Source organism: Nesoenas mayeri, assembly GCF_963082525.1.
Source record: "Nesoenas mayeri genome assembly, chromosome: 2".
NCBI lineage: Eukaryota > Metazoa > Chordata > Aves > Columbiformes > Columbidae > Nesoenas > Nesoenas mayeri.
In genome coordinates, this window is record NC_137543.1 from 56,502,507 (window position 1) to 56,530,207 (window position 27,701).

General features: G+C 40.8%; 1 protein-coding gene across 3 annotated transcripts in view; it reads right to left on the minus strand.

Annotated features, from left to right (window-relative positions):
* Window positions 1-1,589: 1,589 nt before the first annotated feature.
* Window positions 1,590-27,701, minus strand: part of SPIRE1 (spire type actin nucleation factor 1) — a gene marked incomplete at its 3' end in the record, with an annotated part of 129,038 nt that continues 102,926 nt past the window's right edge. For 2 of the 3 annotated variants that reach the window (XM_080338847.1, XM_080338846.1), the window contains 8 exons: window positions 18,442-18,605; window positions 13,198-13,288; window positions 12,215-12,357; window positions 5,918-6,055; window positions 3,677-3,747; window positions 2,922-2,949; window positions 2,694-2,830; window positions 1,590-1,842 (listed from right to left, as the gene is read on the minus strand). In XM_080338847.1, the coding sequence (XP_080194973.1) occupies window positions 1,590-1,842; window positions 2,694-2,830; window positions 2,922-2,949; window positions 3,677-3,747; window positions 5,918-6,055; window positions 12,215-12,357; window positions 13,198-13,288; window positions 18,442-18,605 (1,025 nt within the window). Of the gene's footprint in view, window positions 1,843-2,693; window positions 2,831-2,921; window positions 2,950-3,676; window positions 3,748-5,917; window positions 6,056-12,214; window positions 12,358-13,197; window positions 13,289-18,441; window positions 18,606-25,862; window positions 25,905-27,701 lie in introns of all 3 variants that reach the window. The other variant, XM_080338845.1, reaches the window with a different exon arrangement.

A 27,701-nucleotide genomic window follows, 5' to 3' on the forward strand; every position in this document is an offset into this window, starting at 1 on the left:
AGCTACCATGTGGGGACAAGCACCCCTGGTACTGGGGCTGGGGGGACAGTCTGCCGTCCCTTGGGCTTTCCAATGCATGAGATTTGGAGAGGAGAGAAACTGCTTTGATTAATACATCTTTAAAATCATGTTATGGAATTCCAGTCCCAGCTACTTTGGAGCAGTTCTGAGGTATCTCTCATTAAACCCAAAGTATAGAAATGTTAATAAATAGATTTGAAACTTCTCTGCTATGTCATTCTATAATACACTGCTATATAGATATTAAATATGCCTCAGGGTATTAAAAAATTTATGAAAAAGTTACAGTAGTTGATTTTCAAGTATTAATAACTTGGCTATGTTAGCTTGTTTTTAAATGCCAAAATGTTCTGGCCCCAGATTATTGACTAAACTCTGGCTATGCCCGAATTAAGAAAAAAAAGTATTTTGAATACCAAAAAAAAGTGCAAAAAAGCATGAGATGTCAGTTAACGTTGTAACATTGTTGGGATTTCTAAACAACTAGTCCAGCACTCTTTCACAGGTGAATTAAAATGAGAAAAAGAAGGAAAAAAGGTAAAAGAAAAAAAGACAGATTGCTCCCAATCTGAGACAGCACTGTCCCAAATTTCAGCAGAACACGAATTTTTACAGCCAAGTTATAAACCCCAGAAAAAATGGGGTTGCCAGTGGATATGCTGTCAGACGTAACTATAGCAGTATTTGTGTGCTCCGATATAATACAAATGTACACCTTACCCACCGTATTCTCCGAGTAACCACAAGAAGAACTTTACAGGTTAAAATTAGAAGCCTCCCTTATTTCCCATCCTCCCCATAAACTGTACAACTCTGCCTACTGTGAAAATTCACTGCTACTAGTAGTCATCATCGTCATACATTCAAGATAGAAAGTAAACTACTGAAACCTGCTCAGGAGACACCGAGAAGTGCACTAAGGCTTCAAAAGTCCAGCATCTCAGGGGAACGGGCAATCACACGGGCGAACAGCTTTGTCACGTATTTTGCCCCAGGACGGTGTCCTGTGCTGAACCCTGATCTCAGAGCAACCAAACAGTTCAAACAAAGGTGGTTCTGACCACACTCGCTCACACTTGGTGTCTGGTGTGCGACAGGACCCTTCGCTGTTTCAACCAGGACGTGAGCATTACTACTGGGGTGGTAATGCCAATGTGACTTATTGCCAGCTACCGTGCTAACACTGACGCTTTGTTAGATTTGGTTCTTCGTTCAACTTAAGTTTTCAGCTCATCTCCTGAAAAAAAATGATTCAAAGCATGGTTAAAAAAAGATTGAAAGCAAGAAAAGGCTTTCTAGTTTCAACATGCACATACAAAAGAGGCAACAATTTCAAACTATCAGTTTTCTTCCAGTGCGAGCAGCTGACCTGTCGTGTATCATTCTGCCCAGATCTAAACGTAAGAGTTCTGTGTCCCTGGGAACCACTGGAGCAGGAAATCCTGTGATCGAATGCAAATTCAAGCCAGTCAAGTGAAACGAAGCGACGGAATGATGACCCGGTTTCAGTGACCTTGCTCATGGATGACGACCTCACGGAGACAAAAGCAAAGAAAAAGGCACAAGGCTCAGATCTCATTGATCGTCCTTTCAGAGGGGCAGTACTCAGAGGTGCCCGGCGATGACATGTAGAAGGATTGCGTTTTCCTTTTTAACCTGGCTCGCTTGTTGGCCAGGGACAGGCTGCGCCGGCTGGAATTGATGATTTCTGAAATGAACTTCTTGCAGTCCACGCACACCTCCATCGTGCTCCAGTCCTCCATTAATTCTTTGGGAAACTCTTCATGTGACTTATCCACAGATTTGGACCTTGAGGTCAACCTGAAAGGCAAAAGACAGGAGCTGTCACGTTATTTAGCAGCATGGGAGTGGGCCCCAAGGGACACCTTCAGGAAACAGCACGTCAGAATGGTCTTCATTCAAATCTTCCTTTCTTCTGTCCCAAAAATGACAGCAGGGGACCAAACACTGGAGACGACCCCCAGCAAGGCTGCAGGGTCACTAACTGGAGGTATGTGTAACATTTACCTTGACAAAAACAACCAACAACCTTCCTAATAACTATAAACAGATGATGTGTTTGGCTACTCTGACACAGCATCATAGAACCTCGTGATTTATGCAGGTGGTTTATACTGTAGATCCCCTCAAAAAGGAGCATTTCTTCTATATTTAATTTATCGGATTAACTCTGACAACCATCTGTGTATAAGATATAAAACCAGCAGAGAACTTCATAATGTCAAAGTGAAAAAAAAAAGGTGAAAATCAGAAAAATTAAGAAAAAAAAGGATAAAGTCGTGTAAGAGATCATTGAATTCCTGTTCAGTGAGTGAATCTGGCCTGCGAGATTTATCTCTGGAGATTCTACTCACACCAGAAAAAGACGCACTAGGGATATTTTTGCAGAGGTGCTACAGAAACACAGTTGTCCCAGACTCACATTATTTTTCACCTGTAATGTGAAAAAAGGTTTAAGACACGCTGTTAGTAATGCTGTTTCTCTAAATTAAAGCAATGAGTGGAAGCGACAGGGATTTTCAGGCTTCAGAAAAGCTACTACAAGCACTAGAAACATGGACAACTACAAAATGGGCAGCAATGAGTAACTCAAGAGGAAACGTTGGGAAAGTGTTTCCAAGAGGCAGGGGTGAGCTGGGGTTGTTCCTCACCGGGACATGCTCCGCAGCGATCGGTGGTGACTGGTAGAGGGTTTCTCCGGCCTCATAAAACTTTCTCCTCTTTGCAAGGTGGAAGGTCCCAGCGAGAAGATGGGGAGGGTAGAATATGGCTTTGATGGCAACCGCATCTGTCGTGAGAGCAGCAGAAGGAACATGCAGTATTCATTACAGAGATCACGGCTTTTTAGGGAGGGTCTAACCAAAAGTTCATTTACTTACTTTTTTGCAACACTGTGAGCATACAGGCCTGTGTAAGAAAGCAAGAGCATGAATAATTTCATTGGGCAAAATTACATTAAAATCAAGAATGAGAGAGAAATGTTTTTCAGAGTTAGAATCCTCCCTCATGCTCCCCTTAAGCAAACGTTTTTATTTTTAAGGCTTCCTCAATGTAATAACTTCAATCAGAAAATGAAGCCAAAGTGCTAAACAAGAACTCCAGCTAAATTAAAAAACAAAATAAGCTTTTTTCCTCCAAAGAAACCTCATTTGGCAAGTGATGCAATAAATTAGTGATTCCCTACATCTCCAGACTTACTGTCTCACTGTTCACCTTAAAAGTTTTCATTTTGGGTGAAAAAAATATTCTTTCTCCCTTCTCCACCCACCAATACTCTAAAAATAATTGAAAAGATAAATTGCTTAGAAAAGTTTTCCGCAACAATGGAGGTTATAAAAGCGTTGACTGGGGAGTCTGAATAAATTCTGTCTCGCTCTCCCATGACTAGAGAAGAACAAATGGGTGTTTCTCTCACTTCTAGCCTAAAGTTTCACTCCAAGGAAGCAATTCTGTCGCTTAGGAAGGATCTGGTTTTGCATAATTGTTACAGATAATAATTTTTTTAACCTGTTTTTCTGTTACAGAAACAAAAGTCAACAGTATGCAGCAGAAACATTTGGGGATTTCTAACACATAAATCAGTATTTTTCCCTCTGAAATGGTACTGATTTATTATCAGATGTTAAATATTTACCTCTTACAGAACTGACAAGTGTAAGACCACGTAAAGAAAGAAAACCTTCGCGTTCGGCAGCAAAAGCAGAGCTGAAAGAAGAACAGAGGAGTCCACAATGTTAGGCCAAGTCCCACACGATACTTACTTCAGCCACCAGTTAGACCACAGTTCTAAAGTCTGTACTTCTCAGAAGATATTGAAAGAATGGTCCAGAATTGTACCTTCCTGTATTTAGAAATACTCCTTAATTTTTTTACCTAAGTTAAATACTTGTCAGTTAATTGTTAACTTATTTTCACTCCTCCCTCACTGATGCTTACATCATTACTATAATAAAAGCAACAGGAAAGTAGCAGCAGTGAGGAAGGGTAACTGTTACAACCGCAACCATAAGAACAAATAGGCATAAATTCAGCCATGAATACATTTAGGCTGGAAACTGTTCCTAACCATCTGGGTGAGGTCCTGGGACACAAAGTTTTTGCTTGTGGTAACATTTGATGATTTTATTCCAATCCTACGCTCTTGAAATTTAGAGGAAAGAACTACTATAGCAACTTACTTGAGGAAAATCTGCTTTATAGTGGGATAATAAATCCCATCTATGTAGTTTATTCAAAGGAGTTAGGGATCACAGCTCAAGGGCATTTCTAGGAAGGAAAGGCACTGAACAATGAAAAGTTTTGGAGTCAAATGAAAGATGACATAATGAGATCCAAAGACCCAGGTGATGCTAGAAAGATTTAGTTAGAAAGAAAAGTGAACAGTTTTAATAGTACAATAAATTAACTGAAGCATCAACTTTGTGATTTGATAAAAGCTCATTACTAATGTTTATATATGATAATATGCAACAGCTGAACCTAATGAATGACATCTTAAGATTACTGTCCCTCTGCCTTAAATGTATTAACTCTTTACATTAAATCTGCATGCTAAACATGGGTAGGCCTGTAGGTAAAATACACTGTGAAGTCAAAATACACTTGCTGGAGGTGTTCAAGAAGCACAAGTCAAAAGTGAGAGAAAAGGACACAGCTTCTACTGGTAAATACCAATTCCTAGTCTGCAGTTTATGGAAAAAACAGTGTTAGTTAATGGGTTCTCTAATATTAAACTTCCTTCTGGGGTCACATGTTGTCTGACTTCTGTGAGGGCTTTCATTTCCTCTTGGTGTGGCAGTGAGGATTCAGATGAAAAACCTGTTGTAAGTTCCTACTGCCAGCTGTAATTCCATTTCTGGAATAGAAATGCGAAGCAATACTGCAAAAGGCACGGGGGCAGAAATCACTTTAGTCAATGAAATTTAAAAGGTACGTTCTATAACTGCAAACGCTACTGCATTTTTATAGACAATCTAAGCAAATAAAGTATTTCCATGAAAAGTTTTCACGGAATCACAGAATGTTAGGGATTGGAAGGGACCTCAAAAGATCATCCAGTCCAATCCCCCTGCTGGAGCAGGAACACCTAGATGAGGTTACACAGGAATGTGTCCAGGCGAGTTTTGAATGTCTCCAGAGAAGGAGACTCCACAACCCCGCTGGGCAGCCTGTTCCAGTGCTCTGGCACCCCCACTGAGAACAAGTTTCTTCTCATATTTAAGTGGAACCTCCTGTGTTCCAATTTGAACCCATTACCCCTTGTCCTACCATTGGTTCTCAACAAGAGGAGCCTGGCTCCATCCTCGTGACACTCACCCTTCACATATTTATAAACATGAATGAGGTCACCCCTCAGTCTCCTCTTCTCCAAACTAAAGAGACCCAGCTCCCTCAGTCTTTCCTCATAAGGGAGATGCTCCACTCCCTTAATCATCTTTGTTACCCTGCTCTGGACTCTCTCCAGCAGTTCCCTGTCCTTCTGGAACTGAGGGGTCCAGAACTGGACACAATATTCCAGGTGTGGTCTCACCAGGGCAGAGTAGAGGGGGAGGAGAACCTCTCTGGTCCTACTAACCACCCCCCTTCTAATACACCCCAGGATGCCATTGGCCTTCCTGGCCACAAGGGCACAGTGCCGGCTCATGGTCATCCTGCTGTCCACCAGGACCCCCAGGTCCCTTTCTCCTACACTACTCTCTAACAGGTCATTCCCCAACTTATACTGGAACCTGAGGTTGCTCCTGCCCAGATGCTTCTGCACAAAGTTCAAGGAAGCTGAACTATGCATTATACATTTAAGGGGAGTTTCATGGATATTCTTCTTCTCCAATTCAGGGTAAAAAATGAATGTGTAAACAGGAGGCTGGTGCCCTACCTTTCCTTTCTTGAGAGCAGTGTAGACATCTTTATACTGCTGGTACTTTTCCAGCTCCGCCTTCACCAGCACCTGACGGATGTGCATGACCTCCTCCACCGTCAGAGCCAGACATTCCACCGGGTAACAGAACTCCTCCTGGAAGCCAAAAAACCCGTATTATTTCAAAGCCAAGCGGCTTCTTCCAGACTTCAACCTAGACAACCAGCCACCTGGTTAGTAACTCCAGAAACAGAGGGTTTCTCCCTTCAAACTGGAATAGCACTGGCTCATTCGTGGGCATCACATGAGTTTCAAACCATTGCAGACTGCCTAAGTGTGACCTAATTGGTCTGATCTTTGGTCTTCACAACAATGACAGTTTTCTTCATTTTTCCTCCTCAAACCACTCGACCTTTCTCTCCATCTTTTATTACAAAGATTTCTTTCAAACCAATCAATGTTCAGGATTGTAATTTGAAAGGGAAAAGGTAATTTGGCAGATGGTATCACTATTAAGTATATTGTTTGAAGACAACGCAATTTCTCTGAGACTTTGTGGTGCCCAGAGTGGCCAAGGAAAGTTGTTAGTAGCCCATTCTAGCAGAAATTTTTATTCTGTGGTACCACATCTTGGTGCTCACACAATCAGAATCCCACCAAGACTACAAAAAGTTTACAGCAGTTCAGGCAAAAAAGTTCTCCTTTCTCCCCCAGGAAAGTAACAACAGCTATTTAATCTTTATAGAATAATCTTCAAATATAAAGCAGGAGAACTGGTTACCCAGTGTTGCATTATTAATGACAGAGACTCAAACTAACAACACAATTCCCCACTTATAACATTTTGTGTCTGTTCTGTATTGCAGCATTTAGGAGAATATTGAGAACTCCTGAATTTGGTACCAGAGAATAAAAAGCACCAACCCAATTTGTAATCCAGCCCTGTAGTTGATTAGACATTTCCAACAGAAAGACAGAAACCTCTGTGGGAACTCCCATGGCTTTATGCTCAGCGAACCTTTTCAGTCAGCCCAGAGGGGCTGCTGGGCGGTAATGACAATGACCCGTAATTCTCTCTGAATAACTGAGGGAAATTTCTCCTGCAAACACAAAGATGTGGCTGACAGGTCGGAGATCCCGTTTACAAATTGAAGTGATGAATTGGATTAGTAGTGAAATGCTCATTTCCATGTACTCAGAGGTCGGTTCTGTCTTTCCGTTAGATTACAAAGATAATCTTTCTACGTTGCAGACCTGGCAAACATTAGCATTTAGGAACCACCACATTTTTAAAAACTGTTGTCTTACCTATCTAGAAAGGGAACACAAAGAAACTTCACCCTGCTTAAGGTACCCCACAAAAGACTAGAATTGAGTTAACTTTGTTAGATTTGCCAGCTAAACCTTTGGGGGTATAGAGTAACTATTTTTCTAGGAAATAAAAAACTACGTGAAAAACAACTGCGATTCGCTCTGAGGTGTAAAAACTGCACAGCCAAACCAAAACAACTTTGTGTTTCTTATGATCAGACTTCACAGCTCAGCAGCAGCTCTCAGGGCTCTGTTTCTGGGCTTTCCCCATAGCAACTGCCTCGCCATGGAGAAGGCACGGCCGCTGGCCGGGGGTGGGAAAGCGGGACACGCACAATGCCGGCAAAAACCCCGCGATCCTGCACCGTGGGAGACCAAGAGAAACTGTCCGAGGTGAATGAGGCCGCCTGAATGCTCGTCGTCAATCGGTCAGAGCTTTAAGTCCTTTAGAAATACATTTCTTACTTGGAGCTCTTCCTTCCCCCTCACGAACGCCCAATTCCTTTAATTTACAGAGTGATGATGTTGGGGAATTACCGCTCCTGGGGAGAAAGGCTGCGGATCTGCTAAAGGTGTAGAGCAGGTACTAGGGGAATAGTGTGGGCCTCTTGTTGTACCTATCGGAAACGATTATCGCTAAAGCAAATAGAAAGAGCTGGCAGGCAACAGGGGAAACATAGAAAATGTTCACATGTTTAAATGCTAATGTTTTAATTCCAGCGGTTACACAAGGACAACAAAATGTTAATGCAACATTAAATGAGAGATAAATATGATGCTGATTTCAGAAAACGGCTTGATTTTTTTTTTTTTCCCCTTTTGGGAATAGAAATAAGGACACAAGAAAATCTTCTGTTTCAACACTACCTCTAAGGCATTGAAATGAATTAAAATTATGCTAAGCACTGACTAAACTTCATTAAACAATGATGCTTTGGAGTTATTGCTCAAACTTTCAACAACAATCTGCACCCAAATTAGGCAGCTCCAAGTGAGAGAACTTCAGCTCTCTGCAACACTTGCACACAACAGAACATACTAAAGATAAAATGTGGTTTGGATGGTGTTGATTTTCTGGAATTGTATTCAATATTCAATTTAATATTAAAGACAAGTCAGTATTCTTATTTTTAAAGGGAAAAAAATCTTACTTAAAAATACTATTTTGAACTTGACGTTTTCATAATCCTCATGAAAATTGGCCTAAAACTTTGACTGTGCAATCATCTTATATACATTGTAATAGCTTAAGGCGTATATGTGTAATTTTTTTTTAACTCAGGAAAAGCAGGCAGTAAGAATTACATATCCATAATGTGAAATAAAGTGCTTTGTAGGTCGTTCTCAGCATACATACACCTAGTAGGTCCTTACGACTAACACACTTTTACACTAATATATTCCTTGTCAAACTTCTCATTAAAGGACGTCACTAGGCATTCAAATGAGCTGCACTAGTAAATTGCAATATGAACAAGTGCTGGATTTGCCTCTGAATTCTGCAATTCACAATTAAGTCAAGCAATCTAAAATCTCATTGCTTTTGCAGGCTAAAAAGTTTCTAAGAAGTCAGCTAGATATCTCAAATATAAACTCTACTGCAACAGGTCTCATGCTTTCACTTACTGGTTGGGACAAGAAAAAGAAGGAAAAAATTAAATTGTTCATGTTCAGTTCTACATAGGGGTAAATGAATTAGCTTTTGTCTTTAGCGGATTTCCTTTCCCTGGTATGAGGCTATTTGTTATTCTGCAAGTTCTGATACGTAAGTATGTTGAGGACTGGAATCATATGTAGGTTTTCAAGTAAAACAGATTGCAAATGCCCTTCCATTCTACATAATGTATCTTGGTAGAAACATAAAACCTCATTATTTTCAACATAGTCCAAGGATTCCAATAGTTTTGCCGGATTTTTGCTGCAGGATCTTCACGTGCCCTAACATTTAAGGTCTGTCCCATTGATAATCTTGTGATGTTGCATTTTTAGTTTGCTGTCCTTTCAGAACTGATTTCTTTTCCCCGTGAGGTGATTGAAGACACACAAATATCCTTCACACATTGAAATCAATGTCAATCAGGTGCAGTGTCCCAGCCTAAGCTTTAATTCTTGCCACAGCTTAGGAAGTGCTCCCCTAAGGAGGGAACATGCTAGTGAAGGTGATTTCCAAAGCCAGCAAAAAGAGGCAAACCTTTGCGGGTTTCCACCTGCTGGCAAAAGCTCTCTCACAGAGATAGTACATAGCCCCTGCCACCCCGCACATGGCTGCTTCAACGGGATGAGAGCTGAGCAGAGAAGCTGTTTGCATAGTTGAAAAAAGTGGTCTGAAAGTCATCCTTGGAAATAAACTGGTTATCCTAGGAACCTGAACAATAGATAGGAAGCAGAGAAGCGAATGCTGTGCATGAACGAAACCATTAGCTTTGGTCCTCTGGCTCATGAAAAATTAATAATGATAATAATAATAATAATAATTTTAAAAGCAAACAGACTACAAAGGCATTCATATGTACATCTCAGGACACTGGCTTCATCTCTCCGATTAAGCACTGAGTCAGCTCACTACAGCGAGCACACCACCAGGACGACCACCCGAAAAATCGCAGAGCTGCCCTGCCTGTCCATGCAGTGCTGGTAGGGCGACACACCAATAGCACTGTGTTTGGCCTCTTTCCAAACCTGTTTCCCCTCTCCACCTCCTGAGGTCTAACTCCCTCTGTCTGCTGAGATGCCAGCTCACAAAACCATCATTAGTATGCAAGACAGACCAGTTCCTTGCTAATCCTGACAGGAGACTGTAGCAAACTCCTGCCTGTTTTCACTGGCTATTTATTGACGAGCTCTCTTTCACCTTGGAAAGAAACTGCGGTCATGGGAGCAGCTGATAAGAAATGAAACTCCATCAGTCCTGGAGGAAGGGATGAAGAAGTGTGAAGTCGAATGAAAAGTAAATAATATTCTACACTTATTAAGAAGCGCTCGCTCCAGGAATGTCAATGTTCCATATGCAGCACCCACAGAAAGAGGCTGGCACCTCTGCGGGGAAGGAAGGTCTTGCAATAAGCCGAAGTGTGGAACTGGGCCAGTGCCAGCATCTCAAAAACCATCGACCAGAACTAAAAAACAAAGCATTGTGCTACTTGGCTGTCACACCCTAGAGGGCACTATTGCCAAGCTAAAGAATTAGCTCTCTAGGTATCAAATAAAATCGGTTCTTATTAACAGAACATAATTTCATTGCTGATTTGCCTCGTTTCTCACTTCGTAGCCAAAACCAAGCTAGGTGACAGTGTTCTGAAGATTAAAAAACAAAAAATAAAAAAAAAAACCAAAACAACACAAAAAAGCAACAATACAAAACACAAAAAAACCCCAAGCACAAAAGAAACTAGTAAAACCCTTCTCATGTGTTCCCATATTCGCCTGACTTATCTAATGCCTTCTTCTCCCTTTGCCTTTAGAATTTTTAAGGGGAAGCGGAATAATCGCATTAGTTTTCCTGCAATAGCTTTATTTTGTATCTGTTTTTCTAGGCGTATGTCAGTGAACTGACTGGCAGAAGGAAAATACTCAAGTGGTCAAAAAGGTCCCGTTAAGAACTTGGCTGACCTATTTAAAATAATGGCTTCATAGATAAGATTTTTAAGTTGCATGATGCCGTCAAATACATGATATAAGATCAGCATTATGGTGTAACATATTTAGATACACTAAAAGCGTGATGGAGCAAAAGCATCAGTGTAACAGATAAAGCTTTCTCCCCTCTTCCCTTAAACAACATGTTCATGAATGACTCTGGGCCCATCGGAAAATAAAACTCGTGCTTCCACATGCAGTGAGTGTGGCAGGCGATGATAGCCCATTCCATCAGTGTTTCAGTGTTTTCAAACACACACTGAAGGAACCCTGCAGCTTGGTTCTAGTGCAATATGTTCTGCTCCAAGTTCACTTCTACTTGTGCTGTGCGCTTATCAACATGCTACTACCTGGCCTTCACCTGGAAAGAGAAACTAAATTCTAAATTGAAGGATATAACAAACAAAATGTGGCAGACTGTCAGAAAAGAAGAGGAGGAAGCATGTTGTGGGAATATTTGGAGATTTTTGTTACCGTTCAGGTTCATCACTTAATAGGGTTGGATCCCAGCCACCATCTCTTGGGCCAACAAGAACAATCTTCAAAGTCTGTTAATACCACTGCACTAAAAAACAGGGCAAGTGTCTATTCCCTTCCTTTTAAAACTAGGATGTGTTTATCGATTTCTCTATTCACCAGCACCTCATGGGGCATACTTCAAAACCCTGCTGGTAGGAAAAGAGATGAGGAACATAACCTGTATGAAATTACAAAGCACTAATCACAGCATAAATGAACCAGGATTTCATACCCTTTGCTCTTTATACTCTGTTGGAAAACAGCTCTCAATTAAGGCTAATTGATCAAATGTACTGTACTTTCTTTTCAAGCAGTAATACAGGTTTTTGCCTCAGTAACTTCAACAAAGTGACACAGAAAAACCTTGATTTGGATTACTGAAAGAGCTTTCACATGTATAAACATTATCATGTATGTTCTTAAGGTGGGAAGAAAAGAAACCATTCCATTCATTCAGTCGTTAACTAAAATACTTTCAGCAACTAAAAAATTCCCCCAAATCCCAAAATAGATCCTCTGCTTTGGAATTGTCTCTATTCAAATGGAAAATCAGTAAGGTGAAGTTCGTCTGGTTTGGTAGCATTCTGAAATAAAATCAAGGCACATGGCTTTACCCAGAGTCCTAATCGCAGTGCAAATGTTTTCTGAGGCACCTGTACCTGGGATTTTGGATAAATACGCTAGAGAAGCAAAGTTCAAATCTTGACTTCAAAATGTCTTTAGTAGCCAAGGGCTGTTTCTGCATTGAGGAGTTTTCTTTAAGTTCTAATCACATTGAAGCCACGTTTTAACTTTCATTATACTCTTAGCATGCCTCTTTTTCTCTCTTCTACCACCTACTCCACTTACAAGTGATCTGGAGCTCTGTTTTGAAGGTGGTAGGAACTGTCTCACATTGGTTGGTGTCTCCTTTTCAATGGAGTGTCGTCTCTGAGGTGGCTGCCGTCTCTCAGGCTGTGGTGTAGATGATATGGGCAAGAATTTCGGAGGCACTAAAGATTCAATCGGTATAAAAAAATTAGTTCTTGTAAGACAGACTGTTGGATAACATTGCCCAGTACTTAAATCAGCCATTGATTTGCTAGAATTCCCACTACTGGTGGCTGAAGTTACATGTTCATGCTCAGAGCATCTTCAAGAGAGGTATCACATTTTACAGATCGAGAGAATAGGAAAACTCATAAATCTGGCAAATATAGGCATGCTACTGTCCAGTTAACACTGCATATAAATTCAGTGTGTCAGGGTATTGGCTTGTTCTACTTATTTCACCACAGTGCACAGAAAATACATGCACAGATTACCTGTTTCATTACAAAACCTCTCCAGTGACACTGAAACACTTTGAAACAAATGAAAAATATTGTTGCACAGTAAACACACATAACTATGCCTGAAACAAACAAACAAACACATCAGATCCTCCCCTCTTCCCAGCAACTACTTATGAGAATTACTGGTGATTGCTATGTGCTTTTGCAGGAAACATTTAAATTTGTCTTACATTAGAATGTATTTCTGCAGCAACAAATTATTGTACAAGATGGATGTCGCTAAACTACCCCACACTGACTTGTGACTTCTTCTACAGTTCCACATCAAGGATGAAACCTCCTGTTTCACACAGGTACTCACATATAGTGGAGGCTAATGCCCTTCAATTGTTCATTATATTTGACCTACTCAGCAGGTTCTAGGGTTCAGATTTAGAAATTTATTCTGTTAATAACACTCAGCTTCAACTTTCCATAGAAGTTTCAGGCGAAGTTCATAGAACAGAAGACAATAGAAGTGTGTAAAAGCAGCCACTGGGCTCTCTCACGGAAACTCACTCTTTCTGCTGCTGGTGCCTTCTTGAGAGGGGTCTTCCGCTTGCGATGGGGAGATGCTGCTGCTACTTGCTGATTTGTGCACTGATTCCTCCTGTGAGGCCAGAGGAAAAGAAAGAGAATTTTTTTTCTTCTCTTGCTGCTTCTGAGCACACAGAAATCACAAGCTATCCAAGGTATTTTGCACTGTTCCATCACTCAAAGCCCTAGAACACGGCTGTCAAACTCATTTTCACCGGAGGCCACATCAGCATTGCGTTGCCTTCAAAAGGCCAAATGTAATTTTAAGGACTGTATAAACGTAGGAGTAGGTATATTTATACAGCCCTAAAATTACATTTGGCCCTTTGAAGACAACTACAAGGCGGATGTGCCCCCCCGTGAAAATGAGTTTGACACTCCCGCCCTAGAAGTTCTGAGAAAAACATGGAGTACACTGCAAGAGTGAGTACATGGGATTTTCAATGCTCTTTTTCTTTTTTTCTGAAACTGGAATAAATGGTACATGATTGGAATTCAGTGTATTTAACTATCCCATGAAAGAACATGACCAAAAGAGCGGTGCATGAATCCACTGTAACCTGTTGATTTTCCTCATTGTATTCAAGGACTTCTAAGGATTTGCAGCTACAGGAGATACATTAACTCAACTTTCTATCTTGCACTAGCAAGCAACCAGCACTTGGATTTCTTTGATCTCCAAAGGAATGAGAGCCACTCATACAAGTGACTCGGGCAAGGAGAAATTAATCTGATCTCTGCTGCATTGTTCTCTAATCCCTAATCTGGGTGCATTTATCCTTTCTTTGCATTGAAAAGACATCTCATTTATTATGTGTTTCATCACAACAGCCAACAGCAATTCCTGCAAACTAAATGAAAGTGAAACAGGCTTTGACTAACACCTTTCAGCTATCTAAAGCATTACACCGCCCAAATTATTAAACCCTTTTGGTTTCACCTGAAACTTCTGTCTTCAGCCACCAGATATCAGCAAGATACAGATCATCACAGGAGCCTCCCAAAGGAGTAGAGTTGAAGGACCGAGTGTGAATGCTCTTTAGCTCTAACGTGAACGCTTTTAACCAAGGAGACTTAGATCATTTAAGCTGTCGAGATTTACAGATCAAACAAGTGACCTGCTCTAAAATCCAGCCAGTGACTGAGCTTCTCCCTTACAGATTTCCTTAGTCATGGGAAGTACAAGCAGGAAAACCTCCACTGGCTGAAAGATGGTCCTCTTTGGTAACAGTGAGTCAGAAAAGAAAAGCTGGCAGGATCACCTCAGTGAGCACCATGCATCACAGGACAGAGGCCCTTACAAACTCCCACCAGGTGATCTGTACATCATGCTCAAGGGTATATGTTGTATGCGAGGACACTGGTGCACGCTGTTTCCAAACATGTGACACAACGCTGTGTCTTGCAAAGGGACCCAAACCAGCTCAGATTCCAAACCAAATCAAGCGTGAGCCCACAAAACCGTTGTGATGGGAAGCTCTCGGAAGTTTGAGCAGCACCTTTAGCTACATCAGCTGTTTTACTTCCAGAAATCAGGACAGTTTAGCTAAGAGCCAGTTCAGACAGCTTTGCAGACCACTGCTTCATGCTGCACCATTGCCTTCAAAAAACACTGAAGACCTTGTAAGACAACTGGATGCACTGCTCTCTAGAAGGGGTGCAACAGTGTTCACAAGTGTAGAGTTAAACATTTAAATCTTGTGAAGGAGAAAAACCTCTGTGCAAAGGGAATTACTAAACTTTTCACTTTGTAGAAGTCAAATTCTTCTGAGTGGAAGCTTACTTTCCCGTTGGCAGAGAAGCTAAGAAGCTAAGACTAAGAACTAAGTAGGTGTCGAGTAAAAAAAGCATAACCACGGTCCCATCCAGCTTGTTTTGAAGAATGAAGAGCAGCCAGGGCTTCGGAGAGAGCTTTTTGAGGACTAGGGGAGGAACACCCATCTCGAGCACAATCCAAGCAATCCTTGCTCTAGAGAAGTCTCTTGTTCTGTGGGACCCTACCTAGTCCTGACCAAAAATTAGAAGTGCTTCAGCTGTCGGCATCTTAGGCTTGTAGAGTTTTACAAAAGACTGAATCACGATTCAGGCAACAGCCCGTGCACTGAATTTGTTTACATGCTTTCCTGTGGTTTTTTGTTCTCCGTTTTCTTCTGTTTTTTCTGTGTCTCAAACACTGGCACAGGGAGAAGAGAAACAAAACAAGGTGCACAACTGAAAATACCAAAAGCCTATACATATTTTAACATAAAGCTGTAAAGTAGGTATTACAGAAATGTTTCACATGTCCGTCTAATTTTGCTAACTGCCAGCTTTCAGTGGAAAGATAGCTCTTGACCATCCTTCATTCCACTTCTGAACTCGAGATGGACATGATGTCTGTCACATGTTGTGAAAGCAGGCAGCACACAGATGCCTCCATGTTGCTCCCATTTTTGTGAAAGATTTCTAGGTATTTCATTAGTAATGGCTCAATGCTGGCTATTCCAGTGGCCCAGGAGTCTTGAAAAAAACAGAGTGAAAGAAATGGACAAAAATAGAGGAGTAAGGTGCTTCTCTATGGTAAAGACCTACAAGAAGGATTCCAGGAGCCACACTTCTTATTCTAAAGAATGAGAGGGAATGAACTGTCAGAGCCAATGGCTAAGTATAAAACATAGGAAGTATAAACAACAAACACAGGCAGAATGGAAGGCAGAAGTATGCTAAATTTGACATATCGCCCTAATAGACAACAGGTATTCCTGGTTTGTAATTTCAAATTACTTTTTCTGTACACAACTGCAGGCACCGAGAATGCTATTACTGCCCTACAATTTCTCAGACATTGAAGGCTTTTTTTGAGAATGAAAACTTGTGTAGGAAGTGCTGATGAACCATCAAACACATTTCTTCATATCAATACAGTAACTGTTGACTATTACGGTAGACTATCTGACATTTTACATTTGAGGTTGGATCAACCCAACATATGGGACTGTGCACTTCTCCACAGAGAGCTAAAAAACTAGAATTTTACATGTACTGAGAAAGCTGCAGCTTTAAAGGCATCACCTTAAAACATCTGAATATGTTACTGATGTGATTTTTGTCCATACAGCTCTAGCTTCGTTAGGAAGATAACATTTTTATACCTATATCAAAAATCACTTCTTTTAGCCACATCAAGCAAAATGGCACTTCTGGCTCCCCTTCTGAAACTGTGATTCTAGTGGTGATGCAGAAGGAATTATGGACAGAAAGCAGGAAAGGATTGTATAATATTCATTTTTGCCAGCAAATGGGCACAGGGCTGTATCAGACCCTTCCTTTCACCTCTGGCTGGAAATACTGAGTGTTCGGGTATAGTCTGCATCACAACACAGCTGAAAGAAGAACAGAGAGGATGCAAAGAAAAAAAAAGCATCTGCATCATAGCTCATTTGGAGGTCCACAGCTCAGCAGTACAGATTCTTGCAGCCTGTAATTTAGGGCATAACACAGTCATAATTTAACTCCCAGTGAGTAACTCTAAATAGGTTAAGCCCCATTCAAATTGTAGGCAAAGAGGTGGCCAAGTCATTCATAGGCAATCAGGACAACACATAGGCTCTTCTGTATGTTAGAGACAAAGTAAGTCAGGAAAGAAATAGGACATTTTGGACAAAAGTTATCCTCACTTTCTTCAAATGTTCTCTGGCCTACTCTCCTTGTCAGGTTTGAAAATTTCACCCGAACTCCCTTCAGTGTGTTTATATACACTACTCTAGTACTGCTCCTGAGCCCTAACCAGTATTCTACTGAGCATCTTAATCGTCTTATTTGTTTCACCAGCTACTTCTGTTGACTCTGACCAGTACAGCATCTGTTCTCTGTGACAGCTCGATGTGGCTGATTTATTTTCAATTCCTCTTTTGCTGTTATGTTCTAGGGCTTATTCTATATGACTTTGCTTGCCTACACAGTATTCTCCAATCAATAGTCACAGTCAGACATCTTATTTTTCCTTCCTATAAGAATCACTTCATGTCTCCCTTTACTGAATTTCCTTTTAGTGACTTCTGCTCATTTTTCCGTATGAAATATGCTACATTAGCTTCAGGATATACCAAGCTACAAGCTGGGAAGCTGCAAGTTCAAGATCCAACTCTCATTGACAGGTCTTATATTCCTGCATCCTGCCCAGCTTCATTCATATTAATAAAACCTGATATAGCCTCTATTGTAATTCTAAAGACTGCTGAGAGATTTCAGAATGCAAATCTCTTCTGCCTTCAGAACAGATGCACCAAATTATGCACCCACACAAGTCACCCATAAGATAACTCCTAATACAAAGAGGGTCAACCTTTCACAGATCAAGAAAGTATGCAAAAATATATTTCTCCTCACATATATTTCCACCCAGCCTTGTATCTTTCAGCTTAGGCGCCTCTGTAAGTGCCCTGTCAGGAAACTCCTCCTTCCCCTTTTACTAGAAAGAAAGAGTCAGGGAAGGCTGCTTTCCCCAGGCTAAAATGAGCCTCTGTGAATAAACCTTGCCTGCATGGGCTTTCCAGGCAGTTTCCCTTTCAGAAAGGTCCAAATTCAATTAATACTGCTACTGGTGCAGAAGACAAAGCTCATTCTTGAGGATGTAATGTTGGTACTTCTTGAGGGTCACGTGTAATGCAGCTTTTAAACTAGACAGCTTTTTTTAGCTTTTCTCCTTTTTATGCCTTTTTTTAAAAAAAAATCTTTAACTCTCCATTTGAGACAGGATGGATTCAAAGTCATTTCTCCATCTAAGTGAAACATTTGTTGGGTGGTACTTCCCAAGCCTCTATAGCAAACCAACCGACATCTGCACCAAACTGCAACCCCCCTGGCACAGCTGATGCTCTTTATTTAACAGCTGGTACAGTGAGGCTGTGACAGCTTTAGTGACAGCTCCTGCACAGGTGCCAGAAGGGTGCAACACATTTGCCTGCATTCCCAAAAGCATAATTGCTGCATATACACTGTGGACATTCAGAAAAAAACAAGAAAATACTGGGTTCGAGGCCAAAATTAGCATTTAACCTTCTTAAAGAATATTCTCATTTTTGAGGTCTGATCTAATATTTTTGAAGTTTTGTGGGTTGACAAAGCACTCACGGAAAATTCAGATCATAGTCTGCAAAGTCACTTCTCACCTGATCAGCTCAGCAAATTAAGGAATAAGACTCAATTCTGACGAATCGCGAAGCAAGTTGTGTTCTGATTTTTTACCTCTGAATCTGAGCTGTCAAGTTCAGCCAACGTGGGAGCCTTAAGGAGTCTCTTGCGTTGTACTGTCACTTGCGTGGCCCCATTCTGCTTTCCCTGTGGTGCCGGGCCACCGTTCACTACAGAGGCATCCAACAATTTTCTTCCAGCCTCTGGAGTAGCTACATCTACCAAAAGAAACAGAACAATTTTTATTTTGCCTTCTCAAATCTTACTGTCAAAGCAATACACACAAAAGAAAAAAAAATATCGTGATAGTTATATGTGTGCAATTATTTTACTTTAGCAATGCATTTCTCAGAGAACTATAGGCAATGGCTTGTGTTATAGAAGCAATATGAAAGAATGAAGGCAGTGGAAAAAAGCAGCAGTGCACAGTACTAAAAACCAACCTCAGACTAATACCAATCGACTTAAAAAAAACAACCCGGTGTTAAGCCAGAAAATATTCTTCCTTCAACTTATACTCTATAATTAACTATACAAGTATCAGAAGCATGCACAGCTGTATCTGGGCAAGTAGGTTTCCAGTGAATCTGAAGACAACACAACACAGAAATTAGGAGGTTTAGCATGGAGTAAACCTTGTTTTTCCTGTGAGGACAGAATTACACTTTATTCTGCAGTATACAGAAAAGGAATGAAAATGAGCTGAATAACTAGCGTTCACCAAAAAGATGCACAATTCCTAGGTTTGCATGGTCATTTGTATTAAAAATATGCCTGTGATGTCAAGTCTTCATCTAACAGCAGAAACATGAGGCTCTAGCTCTGTTTTCATCTACATGAGTTTTACAAGGATGTACCTCCACTGGATAAACTACTCGGGATTTCTGCCAGTGTGCAATGAAGATGCATTTCGGGTAATGTAAGCATTGGGTCTGCTGTGCTTAACCTAGCTTAGCTTAGACATTAAGATAATGACCTAAGCTTTGATATTTTAGGAGAGCTTAGAGTTTGGTCTGATAAATCAGTTCTATCCCTGTAAAAGTTCAAAGTGCAGTATTCCAATCTGGAGAAAATTATGTCGGAAGGAGAAGGAAGAGAAGCTTTTAATCTCCCATTTGCATGTGTGCCTAAGCATCTGGTCTTTCTACAAATGTGTTTTGCTACCCATGTAATTATAGGACTCATTCCCCAGTCTTGTAATAACAAAGTACCTCCAGGTATTTTAAAGCTAGGGTAATGACAAGTTATTATTCTCATACATGGCAAAAAGAGGCACAGAAGGTCAAATGACTCGTACCTCAGGTTACCGAGAGGACTATGACAGAGAAATGATATCACCCAGATACTCCCAGTGCCAACAACATTAAGTACTTACACATCATTTGGAGTTACTTCCACAGTTGCCCTGGTATAAACAGACACAGTCACTGCTGCTACAACACAATTTGCATTGATAAAAGCCATTCTTGCACTAGGTAAGCTAAAACTACACGGTCTAGACAAAGCTCCAGTTGCAGCAGTACATTTGTTTTACAAGATTCTCACCAGAGTAGCTATTGAAAAGGAATGAGAAGAGGAATAAGTGAAATCAGTATACCTTTTTAATTAATGAGGTTATTGTTAAATGCTGGAAACTGAGCTAGAAAGGACAAGGGTTGTATTACAGTTCCTCTATAAATCATACCTTCAACTAGGAGTATAAGAAAAGGCAATTATTTGGACTATTAAAGTCATGGTGACATTCCAAGCCTGTGAATCTGTGTACTACAGTGTCATTACTGCCTTCAGGTCCTCCCTACAAAGACTTGCAATCAAAGACTTCGACTCTCTAACCCTTAGTTCCTATCTTCAAAGGCTTTGCTAATGGGTGTCCTGACTACCACTATGGCTTATAGGTCACGGTTATTTTCCTCCTGGATTTCTGTGAGTACAGCATGGGCGTCCTCCACATCAAATGCATTCCTGCTCTAACAGCCACTCAATGCAACCCCAGAAAGCAACAGGAGGAAAACAAAACCTGAACTGCCTCACCGCCCTGCTGCCAATACCACTTTTCTTGAGACCTCATATTTAGCTGGCGCGCAGTCGATTGAGGCAGCTTTCCCAAATGAGCAAGCGAAAAACCTTTGGTTTGTCTTTCCATTGCACAGGGCAGTTCCTGAACAGACCGTCTGACGGTGCAGCCCCGGCACCACCACCATGCCAGCCAAAGGTGGTGTCCGTCCTCACAAGAGCTTCCCAGGTGGTGACACCCTTGCCCGGTGGCAGGGAGGCTGAAGGACGCCCTGCCAGTATTGTTGGACTCACCACCATAAAAATTATGGGAAGGCCAACAGTATCGCCCTCTTTCCAAAAGATAAACCACATAATAGCTCTGGGGAAAGGCAAGAGGAGGGAACATCCACCAGACATCCTTTAGCACTATGGGAGTTCATAACACATATCCAGTTTCTGTTCTTTTCTGGTTTGTGCTTTTGTTTGTTCGTTTGTGGGTTTGGTTTTGTTTTCTAAGAATTTAGAATCATAGAATCATTCTGGTTGGAAGAGACTCTCAAGATCATCGAGTCCAAGCATAATGTAACTCTACTACTAAACCATGTCCCTAAGAACCTCATCTCTAGGCCTTTTAAACCCCTCCAGGGCTGGTGACTCCACTGCTTCCCTGGGCAGCCTGTTCCAGTGCCTGACAACCCTTTCTGGGAAGATTTTTTTCCTAATACCCAACCTGAACCTCCCCTGGTGCAACTAAGACGGGGTTTGAATTCTGTGCAGCAGAACAGCTCTTGGTTCTGTTCTGGGAAGTAAAGCCAGTCTTCACCTATCTAGCGCCACAAAAAAGAGACACTATTTCTTTAGGCTCCAGAAAGGGAAATTTCTGATCCATTTTGGAGGTAATTTATGTAGCCAACCACTACTGACAAAGCCTCAAACAGGTGTTATTTAAGTTTGCACATGTATGAATTGTTCAGAAACAGATTGTTTGTAAGTCTTCTTGAAATGCCACGGAAGCTTAGGTGAATTGAAAATACAACCCACAGTATTTGTTTTGAAGGGCTCTTGAGTAGGAAATGTCATTTACTACCATTCTTTCCTCTAAAGAAAAAACACAGGAAGTGTTTTCACAACTTGCAACCACTAAATAAAACAACAATAAACCAAAAATTTGTTACAAAAGTAAAATCAGAAAATGATCCAATTTATAAATTCTGGTTTGACAACAGTGCTCGAGTTCAGTTTATCATTCCTGCACTTACAGTACTGGATATACCTGAATAAAAGGATCATAATAATTTAAGGAAGAGATCATGAACTTTTACAGTTTCAGCAAATAGATTTCAACAGATATAACTTGTTCCAAAATTAAAACCAGGATTTGTTACCAGATACAGTCCAAAAAGCAATTACTTGAAGCTATTTTAGTGAGGTGCTCAGGCAACAGAAACGTTACTATGTGGCAAATAATTGTACATCATCATAAACAAGATAAAATTCATCAGGATAAACAAGTCAGGAGCAACGATTAGACTAATGCTTATAAAAATGAATATGAGAGAGGAAATTAATGGACAATTCCCTGAAAGAAAAACTTTTTTTTTTTTTTTAATGGGCAGTAGTTTCACAATCTCTAGTTTCATACAGCATCTAAATGTTTTGGAGATGATCCAAATTATGCTAAAAAAAAAAAGGTCTTGTGTGAGTAACACCCTGGGGTTAAGATTTTATTAAAGAGTCAGACACACTGGGAGAGCGTCACTTCTCCATGTTTTCAGGCAGCAAGTACAATGAATAGTACTTGCAAATTGGATATGTTTGGTTTCTTTTGAGTTTCTTCTAAGCTATCATCACAACAGGCAAATTAAAGAAAAAGGGCTTAATTTGATACTTCATCTTTGTGTTGGCCTTTCCTGATTAGCCTGAAGAAGAGGCAGACAAAAAAACCCCACCCTAGGATAGTATGAAATGCACCTTTATTTACATGTACGATTATGTCTCTTACGAAACAAGGAATTAAGCAGACCACAGATTACATGCAAACCACAGTATTCATGTAATCATATGCTGTCTGCCTCCTAACCAGCTCTCCTTGGCAAATAATGACAACAGAAACCTGATTTTGTTCTATACAGCGAATGTACTCCTCAACCTTATCATTTTTACACTGAGTTTAAAAGGCTAAAATGGATTTGCAGAATGAATATAGGTATATGATGATGATATATACTGGGAAGGATTATATAATGAACAGTGGTAACCAAGGTGTGCTGTTCCTTTCAATGGACTTAGCTGTTAAAGTCAAACCTGAGAACTAATAATTCAGGATAGCAAACTGCCAGGTTTTCGCTGGTGTTTGCTACACATTTTTCATCGTGTTATCTGAACTAAGCGATTACTGGGACCTGGTGGAGTTCCTTCCTCACACTGGTCTGAGGCGCAGACCATGTAAAGCCAACAGTGACAAATGTCACCTTGCAAGGCTGGGAACAACGGGAATAATCCCCGTGAAGTCTGGGTTTACACATTTCCACTCACTTTTTCTTCTCTCCCTGCACCCCTCCACCCCCAAGATGCACAAACTGTCTCTGAAGTAACAACTCCAAAGCAGTCACGCATACAGCTTTCAGGTAGGAACTTGAGAGTTAACAGTGGGAATTACTGGTCTTTCCAGCTGCGCATAGAAGTGAAGCTGTTTTTAAGCTATGTTTCTATTAGAAGAAGCCGGCAACGATTGCCCTGGTCCCTAGTTGATATCTGAGTACCTCTCAGATTAGCCTCATTATAGGTAGTTACTGCATGCTCCTTGTGTTCCACCGGTAGCAAACAGCAGTGTGAAAGGAGGTCCCAGGCACCTCTTGGCTGCCCTTGGGGGTGACAGCAGCAGGCAGGTGCCTGGAGCCGGGCAGTGGGACACACCAGCTCCACCGGCTCGGTGCCAGCTCAAGTCTTCTCAGAGTTGGTCTGCATCATATCCCCGTTGCAGAGAGCAAACACAATAAAAGCCTGCACACCTGTCCTTTAGTGCTTCGTAGGAAACACTTCTGGTTTTCAGCTGGTTTGTGTTTTTCCATGACAGCAATTCCATCAAAGCAGAAAACAATGAAAGCAGTGAAAAAGCAAGCGTGTGGAAACGGTGATCACAGAATGAAAGCACAGGACAGCTTCCCTGACTCCAAATTAAGGAAAAAAGTAAAAGCACACAAAGCAACAACATTTAAAAGTATCTCTTATCTGCTTACTATTGACATCCCAACCCACCTCGTTCACTTGTACTGCTCATCTGGTGTCTCACAGCTACCTAATTTGAATGTTTTAATCATCCTCAGTTTCCTTCTACAGACAATTTATCAGATCACTCAGTCACGCCATATGATACTACTTGCTGAGAACCACATGACTTAAAGAAACAAAGAAACAATCACATTTGGAAGATGGATAAAGAAAACAGGAAGAATTCTTCAATGGTCAGTCAAATAGAGCAAATCCATGTCCAGTATAGATTGCTATGGAGCTACTTCTTTCAAACAAAAACATTATGGTAATGAATTATTAATGGATTATGAAGAAAGCTTTTACAAAATGTTGGTTGGATATAAACAAATGATGTCTTAGGATTCTTAGAAATAAAGAGCAAAAGAAGAAGCAAACAAACACATGTAGCAGGACAGATCTGAACATTTCCCTTTTGCTGGTCACTGGCACATTCAGTTTTATAGTCTTAAAACTGAAGGGTCTTCTGGTGTTTCTGAAAGCAGCAAAACTTTTTGAAAACTGAAGTTTGCCTGTTTGTGTTGCTCTCTGACCCCCTGAGGACCCTTCACCTTTCAGTGGAGTAAAACATGCTACCAAGTACATCCATAATTTGAATCCCAGCAGGCAGCTGTAGTAGCTGCAGAATATGCCAGTGTAAGGTTTCACAAAAGGGCTTGAGCTGGATTAACAGCTTGTCACTGCCCCTGGCAGGGAGAGCCTGTCGCTCCCTCCTTCCCTCCCGTGCTCATCATCCGTCCTCAGCCAGCCCTCGGATCATCTGATCAGATAGTCAGAGGGTTTAAATGACTGAAAGAGCAGAAAACCAACAAAGTATTTGCTCCTGGGCTACATGGGTTTAACCAGGTCATTTTGTGAGTAAATGAGCAGGCCTGGCACAGGGGAGGGGGAATCACACGCTTGGGGGGGAGGGAGCATCGAGACCCCCTCCTTGCCTCTTGACAGGAGGACAAGCTCTTTACTTGGCTCAGCCAAAACATGAAGCCACGTTCACACACAGGTCACTTGTGAACTTCATTCACTCCCATACTACAAAACTACTGCATTTTTTATATTATGGTAATAAAAAAACTTCTGTGTGGTCTTTCTAGTTCACAATATGCTAGCACTTAGGTCAGAAAATAAGCACACGAGGTGACAGGTTGCACAGAGAAACAGAGGATGAAAACTCTGCAAAAGTCGCAGATGAGATGTTTCTATGTGCAATTGGAAGAGGGAAGGGTACAGCTGCTGTTGCTTCTTCACAAAATGAGAGCATGGATTTATTTGGAGACTGTTTTTCTTGGGAGTCGCTTAGGGAAAATTAGGTAAGAGCTAGCATAAGAGCTCTCCTCAGCTGACAGACCTTTGAGGCTAATGTAGGATATTTCCAGCCTCAATGACTGTGTCTGTGGGCCTGAGCATCCTGGGAAGCCAGTGTACAATAAGTGAGGACTTGATTTATTTTCTGGCTAGTGGGCACAAGCTCTCTCTGACATTGCTGTCTTTGAAGTAGAACATGTTCATACAGTTATTGCATGTCCTAACTAATGACCCGCCAAAAGGAAATTTGAAATTAAATAGTTCATGAAGGACCAATCTATCGAATCTGCTGCATCAGGTATTACCAGCAAACCTTAGCAGCTAATCAGTAAAGAAGAAAGGTTTAGCCTCTTTTGAGTGAATGTCTTTGATTTCATGACTCACAAAGCATTTACTGTAAAGACACTCAGTAGAACTGACAGTTCCTTTCTAGATCAGTATTCTTAGGTGTATTTCATTACATCCAGAAAGGTAGATGAGTTCAAAACTAGTTTTTGGACCCTTGTGAGAAACGAAGTTCTGCAAAAGATAGTCTAGTCAAAAAGTGAGTGTAAAGACACTAAGGTCAGATGAATAAATAGGTAAATCAGACTTAAAGGTGATGTTGTATTCTGCAATCCTTTTTAGAGTTTGGAATATCTCTGGGCCGCCTTACTTTGGTTATTTATTTAAACGGAATTCTAGCATTCTATTTCAGGTAAAATGCAGTTGCTTCCTATACCTAGGCATCCTTTTGTGGCAAGGGAAATGTAGGTATTAGTAAGTAATTTATCTTAATTTTTATTTTCACTGACCATATATTGGAAGAATCCCTTCAAGTTTCTTTTTAAAATGGGAATTCAACAAACAGATGGAACAAAATTCACAATAAGCACAATAACCACGTCAGGTGTTGTTGCACCTTTTACCTGACAAGTCAAAACTGTAAGACATGCTAAGTGGCCGCATTGCTGTAAAAAAGAAACAAAAACAACAGAAAGAAAACAATTCAGCTATTAGAAAAGCAAAGGGATAATGAAAACAAAATATTAACTCCACTTGAGACATTTTGGATTCTGTTGCCTAAATCCAAAATGTGTCAGATACACTATTGCTTTACTGTAGTAAAGCTCAAAGTCTGAAAACTATAGTAGCACAAATGAGACTTGCAAACCAAGCAGTTATAAATGTATTTGTATAGTTTTAGAATGAGATTTTTGGAATTCAACAAATCAAATATCAAAACAAGAGGCAAGTATCTTAAAAATGGAATATTTTTCAATTAAAACGCCATGAAAGAGAGAAAGGGGAGAGGGAAACGAGAGATGGAGGAGAGAAAGAGCTGAAAAGTACAAAGCCACACTTCACACAAGTTTCAGTGACCTGAAATAAACATATTTCTAATTTTTTAAAGCATAATCTCCAATGATTATAATTAAACTAATAAAGAGAGACACTCAAGCTAAGCTTGAACAGTAGTTTCCTTGAAAAGGATGGGAAAAAAGGCCAAATACAGTGTGATTTGTGCTGATTCTTTTTCTTTTTAAAAACCTTAGGTGGAATTAGCCTTTAAAATGTATTCATAGTATTATCCTCATCTTTCTGATTCTCTAACCATTTTATTCTTCGATAAGAAAGTGGTCAAATGTTCTTTATTTCTGGAAATATCTATGTATATTTCTAATTAAACTGTGTAATTCAGGGAGCAGACACTCAAAATATTTCTCAACTGAAAACAAAATGCCAATGCATTAATTCAAGTAAGCAGGCCAAGCCCAGCCACGAGAATGTACAAGAATGCATCGAAACTGACATCAGCTTATCTGTCTTACTTGACAGGTGATAAACATGTAAAGTGGTAGGAAAGGGCCTGTCAGACTCACATACCACTGCATTAAAAGATTTTTTTAAAAAGTTTGTGCTGGGACAAGTTTTGCTCATGAGAACAGATCCATGTCAGGGGTGTCAAATTTATTTTCACCGGGGGCCGCAACAGCCTCGCGGTTGCCTTCAAACGACCAAATGTAATTTTAGGACTATATAAATGTAACTGCTCCTAAAATTACATTCAGTCCTTTGAAGGCAACCACGAGGCTGATATGGCCCCCGGTGAAAATGAGTTTGACACCCCAATCTATGTGGTGAACAGAGTAGGTGGTTGTCTCAGAGCCAAATTTGGGAGTCAGGGTATTTTTCCTGTAGTTCATTAACGAGACAACATCAGCCACAGACAACAGGTACAGAAACAGCATCTAAATCCTTGTCCAAAGGTAGCAGAAAGGCAAATACATTTTAAAGCATAAGGGTATTTACCACCTAATGCTGAGTCCTAACTGAAGGTTGATAAAACATATACCTGAAAAAAAAAGCTTTCTCCACGCTTCATTAACTCAACTTGCTGCAGTCACAAATCCATGCTTTTAATTAAAAGAACATGTACCTCAAGGCTGTGCTTGTCTCTTTAGCTCACTCTGATGATTTCATGAGGTCATTTGAAAGCTCACCCCAATTCCTCCAGTCAAACCTCTCCCTTTGTGAGAACAGCTACCAAGAATTAAATTACCATTTCCAATGAAGTTTTAGACTGAGAACAGCCAGCCCTGGCAGCCCAGGGTAGAGAAGATCTTACCCGTGAGCATGTGCTGTGCAGAGCAGAGGGACAAGGCCTGTGGCTGCCGGGGAAAACGTGCCAAAGGTCCACCCGTGTCACAGAGGAGGAACTGAAGGAGTGCAGCCTTGCTCACCTCAATAGTCAAGTGTAGTTGTGC